Consider the following 12,124-nt stretch of genomic DNA (forward strand, 5'->3'; position numbering starts at 1 on the left):
TCAAAGGAGAGAGACTGGAGAAGGGAGGAGAAGCAATGGGAAGGTTTAGGAAAAGGTGGTGCCTTTTCTTATCAGCAGCGTGTCTCTAGAAAGGGAAGCAAACACTTACCCAAAGCCTCACTACCTCATTAAATACCTGGACTGGAGCCTTTTCAGACAGGCCATGGTGCTGTATGTCTTTGAAATGACCCTCACGGGCTCTTCCCTCCCTGTCCAGCAATAAACTAATTCTCAGGACTGATGGTGAAATTCTGCAAGGCATGAATTCCCAACTTGAACAGATTTACAGTGAGTTAATAGATTTTCCAGCATACCTCTTGCAGCCTATTTGTGGTGGCATCACTTTAACACGCACAGTCATTGGAAAATTGTCAGGAGATAGGATTTAGAATCCTTTCTGACCAGTGTTTCTTCACCCTGGGGAAGGCTCCATAATAAACATGACATTTGCAATAAGGAAGTGGCTTGTGTGGAAGTGGTCAGGTTCAGGAGTCTCTGGTGGTAGCTTTTCTATGGAAAAAGGTGACCCTGCCCCTCTACTCTGCCCTCATGAGACCCCACTTGCAGCACTGTGTGCAGTTCTGGTGTCCTCAGCATAAGAAGGACATGGAGCTGTCCAAGTCCAGAGGAGGACATGAGGGTGATCAGGGCTGGAGCACCTCCCGTATGGAGACAGGCTGAGAGCACTGGGGCTGTTCAGCCTGGATAAGAGAAGCTGCGTGGAGACCTCAGAGCAGTTTCCAGTGTCTGAAGGGGGCTACAGAGCTGGAGAAGGGCTCTGTATCAGGGACTGTAGTGATAGGACAAGGGGTGATGGGTTCAGACTGAAACAGAGGAAGTTCAGATTAGATCTAAGGCAGAAGCTCTTCCCTGGGAGGGTGCTGAGGCGCTGGCACAGGGTGCCCAGAGAAGCTGTGGCTGCCCCATCCCTGGCAGTGCTCAAGGCCAGGTTGGACACAGGGGCTTGGAGCAAGCTGCTCCAGTGGAAGGGGTCCCTGCCCGTGGCAGGGCGTTAGACCTGGATGATCTTAATGTCCTTTACAACCGAAACCATTCTATGGTTCTGGAGTTGGGAGAAGCTAACACAAATGCTACCAAGAGGTCCACATGCTTACGTGTGGAGAGCTGCAGAATAGGGGAGCTGGCACATTGTAATGATGAAGCTGAATCATCAGCTTCCTTAGATAACACACTATGTGTTGGTTTCCAGTCTTTGAAATACAGTCTTTGCAAGGATTACACTGAAAGGACCCTTTGGAGAAAGTGTTCCTTTTTTCCCCGAACATATTTGTCCTTGCTCCTTTTGTTATCATTAGTTATAAATCTAAAGCTCTATTGATCTGGAGATGATGTGTTAAACCAGGCCTGAGCTCTGGCTGCTCTATTGCCGAGACAACCAGCTGCCATCAAGCTTTTGGTAACTATCGATCCATCTCCGTATTCCTCTTTAGGAAAAGAACAAGTTGAATTCTACTGCACCAGCAGCGCAGCTGAGCACGTGCCTGCCCCATTCAGCAGGGATTTAAGCCTGTGAGGAACTCTGCAGAGATGAACAGTGCCATTACTTTGCAGGGGATTATTCACGTTCCTGAAGGAAAGCCCTTCTGGAGCAGGCGGTGGAGCCGCGGTTCGATTCCTGGCAGCGCTGGCTGTGCGCTTGGCTCTTGAACACCAGATGATCATCTTGTGCTTCTGTTCCAATGCTGCCTCGCTTATACAGGGGGAGTAAGGAGACAATGAAACATCTTCCTTTTGAAATGAGTGTTAACCAGCACGGGGCTTTGAGCCAGGGGAAGCAGGATGCAGGAGCCACGTGGGATGATGCTGGTTGCGGTCCAGCCACAGGCTCAGCTGGTGCCACCAGGATGTGGTGTCTCATCTTCTGCTTCTTCCATAAGCAGGGACGTGTTCATGCATCAAAGGACTAAACCAAAACCAACCAAAGAAAACCCATTAAACCCCACCCCAACCAACCCCCCACAACCAACCAAACCCCCTCAGCAAACAAACAGAAAACCACCAAATCCCCCAAAGCCAACCGGCCAAGCCTCCCTACCAACCAAGCACATAAACTCCACAACAAACCCAACCAAAACCCCCAACAAACCACCTTCAAATGAACAAACCACCTACAACTGGGCAAAGAAGACAATATAAACCAGCGAAACAGCTTCTGTTTTTGGGAGCTCTGCTCCAGATACCACAGAGAAGGAAGGAAGAAACGAGTCCAGTTTTTGGGAAGTGCCAAGTCTGGAAACAGGGACCATGGGTAGGTCCTTTTTTTTGTATGGATGAAATCAGTGCCTCGGGTTTGTGTGTCTGGGGTGTCCTGAGCCCCGTCGTGGTGGTGCTGGTGTGCGTATGGTGTCCTGTGATGTCTCAGGCAGGATGTGCGTTGGGTGCCCTGCCCTGTGCTGAGCAAGATGCTCAAGGAGTCGGATGTTCCTGGGGAGCACTGGAAGAGCCGGTTGCACTTGTGCTACTGAGATGATGCACAGTCTGATTCCCGTGTTGGAAATCCCTATCCTTCCCAAGTTCCAGGGAGCCTGAAATCAGAAATAAAGGGGCTGAAGTGACTTAAAACCAGCCAACAGATGCCCTTAAATAAGTGCAAGTCCTTCCTGTTACTCTAGGGATCAAGAGCTGATCTTCTGCCTTTTGCTTTTCATCAGACACTCAGATAACTTTAAAGGGAATTTGGCTGGGGGAGATTACAGAGGAAGGAATTTGCTTCTCAAATAAATAGTCTGCTCCCCTTTGTTGGAGGCTTAACAGGCTGATAAAAGCCCTCTGGAATGAAAGGGAGCCTGGAAAACCCACCCAGGGCTGCCTTGCTCTAAAGCTACTGAGACCAATGCACTTCCAAAGACTTTGGGTTTTGTGGTGTTTGAGTACTCACCAAGAGGCTTCGTCCTCATTTATTCTGATGAATAAAGGAATTTGCTCAACGTGCGTTGTTTTCAGAACCTGCTTCTAACTTTTCCTTGAACATAACCAGAGGCGATCTCCAAACTGGTGTCCTGGTGGCTAGAAACGCTTGGCCTCTAGATATGGGAGAGAGCGCATGGACTCACTTGCTCTCTGCTTGAACTGTGGCTCATCAGTCATCTTTCAAGAGGCATGTGGCTTTTCTGATATCTTTATAACCCTCTCAGGTTGATGCTGGAGCCTCCAATGAGTACAACGTGGCTGGGAGGTGACCCAGTGCTGCTTTCCCTGCGTCTCCTCTCTTTATTTTTCTGTTTCAAAGTAAAACCAACCCAGAATAACCCCAGATGTGGCTTTGCAGTGGTAAAATACCTGGGTCTGACGTACCCCTGCCTGCTTGGTTACCCAGGGCAGGGATGCTCCTTTCCCAAGGGTTTGGAAGCATTTGGAAACATCACTCTCATCCCATCAGCCTCTGCCCTGTGGAACAGCAGTTTATTCCCTGCTCTCCCGTTTGCCTGGATTTGAACCCCAACCCTTACGTGGGCTTCAGCACTAGGATGGGGTGCATGAGGAGGGGTTTATCTATCCTGGTAACAGGTTACCAGCACGACACAGCTACCTTTTCGCTGCAGGAGCCTCTTGCCTCCTTCTGTCTCTGCTTTTCCCACTTGTGCTCCCAGGGCTTGGTTTGAATGTGCTTGTCTGGGCCCTTATTCCTCACCTTCCCCTTGATTTTGAGAAGGAATCCTCGTCATCCACCATTTGTTCCAGCTCTGTTTGCATTTTTAGCTTCGTCCTCATGAAATTTTCAGGAATCTCTTCTACATTCACACATCTGTCACGGCACGAAGCAGAGTATCCCTTGATGCTCAGGGAAAGCAAATCGCACAACAGGAGTGCAACCCATATTTCATCACAAGCACCACAGCCATGTGCTCAAGCACGAAGTTCCGGAAGAGATTTTCCTCCAGAGTCATTCCTGAGGGGTGTTTGCTGTGGGACGTTTGGGGGTTTCTTGGAAATTTCACTTAGAGTGTAGGTTTCACCACTGAAATGTGTGCTCACAGAGCCATAGAGTGGTTTGCATTGGGAAGGACCAGTTCTAACCTGACACCTTCTGCTAGACTATGTACTTCTGAGTGCCCCCAGGGAATCTCTCAAGGCATCCTGGTGCCTAGCAAAAGAAAAGCTCCTTCCCTGTGCTCCAGCATCCCTGACCCTGTCTTTTGCTGCTGTGAGCTGTGGATGCTGCATGAGACCCCCTCCAGGCAGGGCTGGTCCAGGCTGGGACTGGTTGGAGCTGAAGAGCTGCAGGAACAGTGTTTCTTGTCTGCTTGCTTCTGGCTTGCAGCAGCTTGTGGTACTGGGCTCTGCTGTCTGCATTAGCAAAGGTTTTGTGCATGGGATGTAAATAATACATGGGTGAAGCACAGTGTGACTAATTGCTCAGCAGTCGGACTGTTACCTAGGATGTAACTGTGGTTTTGGGGTGTTTGGAAGTGGGTATGATGAGATGCAGAATACAGCGTTTTTATTAGAAACCTCAGGGAGTGTGTTTCAAAGTGACAGGGCACTAAATAAGCTGAACAATTAAAAAAGAATGGCTTTGGAGCTTGGTATTTTGATAGGCACAGCTAATGAGGAAAAGATGCTTCTCTGACAGGAACATAATGGTTTGGCTTTGGTGAGCAGCACTGCCTTTGGAACCTAACTCCCATGGGAGCGAGAGAGTTGGGCATGGAGCTGGGAAGAGAAGGAGCCCCCTCTCATTTAAAGGTTGGACTGAGACCTTTCCTCCCTTGGTCTAATAGAGCAAAGGTACAAAGTGCAAACCTTGACGGCTTAAAATGCAGAAGAGGGTAACTGAATTGCTCTAATTTTTATTGCTAACACTTCGAAGCGAATCTCATAAGCTCCCGAGCTTATGAGTCCATAACTTTAATAGTGACAATATTGTAAAAGTAATTCAAAAAGCTCTGTCATAGTTGGGGCAAAAAAAAAGCATTTCCTAAGCTCTCAACCCAAACGTGCTCAGAGCAAACCCCTGTAAGAACAGCAGTGGCACCAGCTGATGGGGTTTGTAATCCTCAGACAACAGTAATTATGCTGTTTAGAAGAGCTTTTGTGTCCTGATAATGTTGCTGAAGTCTTGCAGTATTGTGTAAATCAAAACAGAACAAATCCGGAGTCTGCTTTTGTTGCTGCCAAGGGAAAACCTCTCGGATTTCGTTCCCTCTCTGCTCAATATATGGCAAACCTTCCCAAGACTGGAGATGAATATTACCTGCTGTTTGAAAAACAACCCGCGGCTCCGCTCAGCAGCAGCGCCTGTGGCAGCCAGCCCCTTCCTGCAAACACTTGTCTCTTGGTGAGCCCTTTTGTGTCTTGCAGGAGCAGGGGCTGCTGTGATGAGTCTGAAGCTGTCTGATTCATTGAGCTGTTAAAGAAGCGTTTCCCCTTCCGAGCTCACTCGCAGGGGGATGCTGATGGCTCCTCAGCTGGCTCCAAGCGGGGCTGCAGCTATTGCTGTGTCAGATAAGGCTTTTTACACAACCCCAACCTTGTCGCGTTTCCTTGAGGACCGTTCGAATTCCCATCTGGGAGCACTGGTGGGTTCTTTCCTGAGGGCCTGAGCATGGTTTGAGTGGCACTTGTACAGATGTAGAAAGCCTGAAGGGGATGCAGCAGTTGTGTTAGGACCAGATTAACTGAGGAGCTCTCCCCCTGCCCTGCCTGCAGACCCATGCTGTTGCCTCAGGATGGAAATAATTCCCATGGGCTGAGGGATTCCAGTGCCTGGTTCTTTGCTGATGTGATTTGTGTCCTAAGGAGTGAAGGGAGAGGGATTTGCATCGATAGGCCATCGGCAGGGAAGTGCCAGAGAGCAGGAATTGCTCACAGGAGAGGTCTGACCAGGCCAGAGGCTCTCCAGCTCCTGTGGTTATTGCTATGCCTTCTTGCACAGAGAGTTTGGTGCCAGGTCCTGTGAGTAGGGACCCTCCAGGGAAGAAGTCCTGGGAGCAGACCAGGGACACAAGGAGAGGAATTGCAGCAAATCCACTGATCTCCAGGAGCTGCTTCATTTGCTGCCCTGGAGCAGTTGCATCCATAGATGAGACTTATTGGGGCAGAAGAGGCACATTCACACCTAAAAGGCATTCAAAGTGTGTTTTGTTGTGTAGAGCTCCTGAGGTTTGGAACTGGTCTCAAGCGCAGCACAGGGCAGTGCTGTGTATAATGTTGCAGCCCGGGGCACATGGGAGCAGCAGCACCCTGGGACGGGTGCAGTGAATCACAAAATGCATCATGCACGGAGGGTGGAATTCAGCTGGATGCAGGGATCCACGCTGAGCTCAAGGGAGAGCTGCTGCATGGAAATCAGCTTGTTTGTTTTACAGTTCGGGATAGTTTGGGAGCGTTTGCCACTCTGCCATAAGGTCCTGGAGGAGATGGCCTTGAAGCTTTTATAGGGAGGTAGCAACAGCATGGTGATGCTGCAGACTTGTCTATGATGACTTGCCTGGCTGGCATCCAAAAGATAAAACTGAGCCTTGTCTTTACTAATGGAATAACAAACATGTTGTAGTTCTTCCACTTTAAAAGCTTATCTTTATGTGGTCAAGATAAGGTTTTAAATGTGGGGAGATAACTGCCTAGCTTTAGAAAAGGGGCAGAAAAATAGACTGGTTTGTGTTGGAAGGGCCCTTAAAGCTCCTCCAGTTCCAACCCCTGCCACGAGCAGGGACCCCTTCCACTGGAGCAGCTTGCTCCAAGCCCCTGTGTCCAACGTGGCCTTGAGCACTTCACTTGAACACTTGAATGCAGTGATTTCCTTTTCCTGCCGGTAATCCCCACTCAGGGCACTGCTTTGCCTGCTTCCAGATGAAACAGGGGAGACTGAGATGAGCTCTTAGGCAGAAGCTCTTCCCTGTGAGGGTGCTGAGGCGCTGGCACAGGGTGCCCAGAGAAGCTGTGGCTGCCCCATCCCTGGCAGTGCTCAAGGCCAGGTTGGACACAGGGGCTTGGAGCAAGCTGCTCCAGTGGAAGGGGTCCCTGCCTTGGCAGGGGTTGGATCTGGAGGAGCTTTGATCATCCACTGGATGATCTCTTTCATCAGCGCTATGAAGGTATTTACTCTGCTTCAGTCAGACCTGAGAACCAGATGCTCTTAAATTGCAGCTTTTGAAATGATCCTTGAAATGAAAAGAGGAAATTAATAATAGAACAAAGAAAGGCTTCAGTTGTCCTCCAGAAACAGGTGTTTCAGTAGTGCCATGTTAGGAGAAGGGCAGGATTTACCAGCAGCAGATCCAGGCTGTGGGATGCTGTGGGGGATCAGAAGCCAGTGGTGCTTTGTAACTGGCTGTTCCCTCCATCTCCACTCAAGACTCACTCATGGGAGCACAGGGGACAGACCCACACAGTTTCCTCCTCTTTGAAGCACTCAGGGTCTGGCCATGGGTCACTTCTGCTGCTGAGGCTTGAATGCTCTTGCAGCCAGCCCTTTGCAGGGAGCATTTCAGATGCAGCAGCCATGGGGCAGTTGGGTGCGAGAGGGTTTGGATGTACGAGATCCTCCTTTTATTTCCTGAGTTTTATTATTTCTTGCATGTATTAATAGGGCAGAGGGAGGCTTCATGTGCTTTTATGGTGCCTGTTGCACTCTCTAATGGGTATATGCCAAAGCTCCAAGGCACATAAAATAGACACACTTAGCCAGTGATGATGATAAAAATGATGTGCATGCCGTGACCTCTGAAGCAGTGGGACTCTGTGTGCACGCTCCTGGGCTGTGCCACTGTTCTCGGCTCCTTTCTGAAGCGTTCCTCGCTGTAGGAGGTTTACACAGGAGCTTGGACTGGTTTTCTAATCAGCAAAGAGTCTCTTGGCTCCGAGGGGAGCTTGCAGAGCACAGAGGAGCGAGGGAAGGGAAGAGGGATCACATTTTCTAAGGGAACTAAGAGAGAGGAGGTTAAAGGCGAACGGTGAAGCACAGCATGACAATTCTGGCACCGGCTGCGGGGCTGGCAGCAAAACACTGGTCCAAAAAGTTCTTTGTGCGCTTTGAGGTGAAAGCTGTTCTGGGGCTCTTGAGGATAAAGGAGGGGAAAGTTTCGTTATCCATGTGCCCTATTTAAAGAGACTTTTTTTGTTGTTCTAAAACTTTTAATAGCAGTGCAAGCAGAACTTGCTGTGCTGCACATCGCCCTCGTGTGTGTCAGGCACTGATGGAGAGATCTGCAGTGCTCTGTAGGGAGTGAGGAGTGAGGTGTCTGCTGTGCTGCTCAGGCAGGCGTGGAGGGAGGGCTCTGTCCTTGCTCTGCTGCATCCCTCAGTCTGTGCTGGTGCGAAGGGCTGCTCCGTCTGGGAATGCAGATGGTTGCTCTGGGCCAGTCCTGGTGTGGGTGTTGGGTGCTGTGGGCAAAATGCTTCAGTGGCACGCCTGGGAGGTTACAGGCACCAGATGGGATGGAGACTGTTGGCAAAAGTATAGCTGTGCTTTGATCCCGGCTTCATAGAATCATGGAATGGTTTAGGTTGGAAAGGACCTTAAGATCATCCAGTTCCAACCCCCTACCAGGGGAAGGGATGCCTCGCACTAGACTACGTTGCCCAAGGCTCTGTCCAACCTGGCCTTAAGCACTGCCAGGGATGGAGCATTTACCACCTCTCTTGGCACCCTGTTCTATTGTCTCACCACTTACACCACAGCCTTCTGCATGCTGGTGTAAGGGCTGCAAACAGCTTGAGTCCCTGTCTCTCCTGCATAGAATGCACCAGGAAGCAAAAGCTGGAAATCCTGGAGATGTGATGGATTCAGAAGTGTTTGAGGAACGTGAGTGGTCCTGCAGGGCAAGCAGCAAGGCCTGGTGTTGCTCAAACTGGTGTTAGTACTGAGCCCCCTTGGAGATGCTCAGCTGCATCCCCAGTGTAACAAATGGGAAAGATAACACTGAGGGGTTTAAAAATTAAGCTTTCCCTTGAATTATTGACCATGGTGATCTCCATGCAAGTTGAGCCTGGATGTGTGTTTCCAGAGTGACCCAATTGGGAACTGTTACGTGGCTGGGTGTCAGTGACCCGTCAGCTCAGAGGCTCTTCATTGTTCTTAGCATGTTAGCTAAGAACCCTGGAGAGGGGGACACAGGCTGGTAGAGAGAAAGACTTTGGTTTGCACTGGTGGCTTCCCCAAACTGGGGGGCGGTGTCGGTATGTTCAGAGTCCCAGCCTGGTTTGTGTTGGAAGGGACCTCAAAGCTCCTCCAGCTCCAGCCCCTGCCACGGGCAGGGACCCCTTCCACTGGAGCAGCTTGCTCCAAGCCCCTGTGTCCAACCTGGCCTTGAGCACTGCCAGGGATGGGGCAGCCACAGCTTCTCTGGGCACCCTGTGCCAGCGCCTCAGCACCCTCACAGGGAAGAGCTTCTGCCTAAGAGCTCAGCTCAGTCTCCCCTCGGGCAGGTTCAAGCCATTCCCCTTGGCCTGTCCCTACAGGCCCTTGCCCAAAGCCCCTCTCCAGGTTTCCTGTAGCTCCTTTAGGTACTGGAAGGCTGCTATAAGATGGTTATAAGGTCTCCCCTGAGATGTTGTCTTTACACATATGGGTATTGATATTTTGGAAGCCTGATGAGAAGGGCTGTAATCAAGGGAGTAACTGCTGCTGCTGGAGGCATTCCTGTTTGCTCCGTGCAGGAGGAATAGGCAGAACGTCCTCAAGTCTTTGAAGGTGGAGAGGGGAAAATGCAGCCTGGCTTTTCCTAGCAAACTGATGGTCCCTGTGTAAAACACGAGCTTCATGGGGCAGTGTGGCACAACCTGCTGTGTGAAAGTGGTCCTGGCTGGGCATTCACGCTGCATCTCTGGTCCTCAGCATCACTTTGGACCACGGAGCAGCACATGTCCCAGGGCAGATGCAACTTCGGATGTTCAGCTGAAGTGAGCCTGATGGATTCAGGGCTTCAGGGGCTTTTCAAATGGCTTTGAGGACACTTCGTGCAGGGCTGGTGCTGGGGGTAGAGTCCAAATATCCTGGGTGCGATTACACTCCTATAAATATTTTCCTTTTCATAATGGAACGTCAGCATTTACTGTTTCCTGATTTTAAACATTGGTCACTTTGTCAGCCATTTATCTGTGTCTTAAATTAAGTCTGGAGATAGGATTCCTGTTAATATCAAATCAATGTGTAAGGGAGGGAGAAAGAAATTGCCGTCTATCCCTTTGGTGGGATCAATATTTCCTTTAAAAGCTGAAATGCTAACTGGATCAGAGAGTTTTGCCATTAGAAATGGAGCTGGTGTTAAAGAACACATGGGTTTCCCCTGAAGATGGGTTTGCAGCAGGCACGGCTGCCAGCCAGTGTGTGGCACAAAGTGGGCAGGATGGGACCAGCCTTTGCAGCAGCAATCCCTGTGTCTGAGCTCATCTCTTCATAACTCGTTCCTTTTCTGTTGTGTTTTGCAGAAGCCTTTGAGATTGTAGTGCGGCACGCAAGGAACTTCACCAACAGCATGTTTCGGAGCCACTACCAGAGCATGGGGCCCAGAGCTCTGAAGTTTGTTGGAGAACTTTTTACCGATGTCTCTCTGTACATCCTGGGCTCTGACCTCAGTGTCAATGACATGGTCAATGAGTTCTTTGACAGTTTATTTCCTCTGGTTTACTCTCACTTGCTGAATCCCGGCTTCCCCGAGCCCTCCGTGGAGATGGCTGAGTGCCTGCGGGCAGCCCGGAGAGACCTCAAAGTCTTTGGGAACTACCCAAAGATGATAATGACGCAGGTGTCCAAGTCGCTGCAGGCCACCCGAGCCTTTCTGCAGGCTCTCAACCTGGGGATTGAGGTGATCAACACCACTGACCACCTGAAGTTCAGCAAGGACTGTGGCCGAGCGCTGCTGAAGATGTGGTACTGCTCACACTGCCAGGGGCTGCTGCTGGCCAAGCCCTGTGCCAGCTACTGTGCCGTGGTGATGCAAGGATGCTTGGCGGGTGTCATAGAGATCGATAACCACTGGAGAGAGTACATCAGGGCTCTGGAGGGGCTGACCAAAGGCATGCATGGCATCTATGACATGGAGCATGTCCTCCTGAACCTGTTCTCCTTGGTACGGGATGCAATCATCTACGTGCAGAAGAATGAAGGAAAGCTCTCCACAACTGTGAGTAGTTCCATTGCTGCCACAACAGGGCTGTTGTGTACCACAAGCTCTACGTGTTGAAGCCAACCTCCCCCTTTCCTCCAGCCAACAAACCCTAAATGCTCCCATTACCAGCTCCTCTCTCCTTCCCCACCTCTCAAAAACTTCTGGTAGCATTTGAAACTGGGGTTTGTGGGGCCTGGGGCGGTCAGAGGAGAAGGACCATGGGAGCATCAGCTTATGGATTTTGTGTTGTGTGCCATTCAGCCAGCAGCACGCTCCTGTGTCATCTTGTGTGCCACCTCTGCTTGGTGACGGGCTGAGGCATACCACCGCAGCGTGCAGGCAGGACTCATGGGCAGCACGTGAGGCTCCAGGGTATAGAGCAGGACACTGCTTCCAGCCTGCAGGCCTCAGCCCCTCCCCGCAGGAAACCCCTGCCTCACAGCAGCCTGCCGAGCATCTCTCATGTCCCCAGGACCAGCTGATAGGGTCCAAGGGTGGTGGCTCTTCTGGGCTTAACTTCTGCTGCCATGGAGCCAGGGCAGGACCTTCCCCTATCAGTCAGAACCTGCCAACCCTCTCTGGAACAGCAGAGGAGCAGAGATGTAACTGTAGGTTTAGCTTGAGGTCAGGTGAGATGGAGAAGGCATGTTAAAGGTGTGATAATGATGTATGCAAGAGAGAACACCCAGCTCAGCTCTAAGCCCAGTTGGGACTTCCAAGGCAATAAGAAACAAAACCTATTTCTGCTTGTAGTGTGAGCCTATTTGATCTCAAAGAGCAGCTGACATATTCAGCTATGAGCAAAAGCATCCAGGATGCTATGCACCAGCAAACCTGCTCTGCTTTGTAGGTGCTAAGGCAGAGCAGAACCCTTACACGCTGTATGGCAAGTTTTGCAAGTAGACCCATGTTCATTGGTGTACAGTCCTCAAAGGAGAAGTGTTTTTCCTCCTTTTTATTAAAGATGTCCATGGACACAGTAAAGGAACATGACTATCAGTTATATTATTGAATACTGAGACCTTGATCTGCCTATGGAGAAGGTGTTTGTG

At 50.4% G+C, this 12,124-nt stretch overlaps 1 protein-coding gene across 2 annotated transcripts in view; it reads left to right on the plus strand.

The window, feature by feature from the left end:
- GPC3 (glypican 3) overlaps positions 1-12,124 on the plus strand; it is a 137,273-nt gene that overhangs the window by 49,697 nt on the left and 75,452 nt on the right. The window contains exons 2-3 of one of the 2 annotated variants that reach the window (XM_065689800.1): positions 1,452-2,269; positions 10,393-11,087. In XM_065689800.1, coding sequence (XP_065545872.1) covers positions 2,266-2,269; positions 10,393-11,087 — 699 coding nt within the window. In that variant the 5' untranslated portion in view covers positions 1,452-2,265. The remainder of the gene's footprint in view (positions 1-1,451; positions 2,270-10,392; positions 11,088-12,124) is intronic. The other variant, XM_065689799.1, reaches the window with a different exon arrangement.

Source organism: Lathamus discolor, chromosome 9 (genome assembly GCF_037157495.1).
Source record: "Lathamus discolor isolate bLatDis1 chromosome 9, bLatDis1.hap1, whole genome shotgun sequence".
NCBI classification, from domain to species: Eukaryota; Metazoa; Chordata; class Aves; order Psittaciformes; family Psittacidae; genus Lathamus; species Lathamus discolor.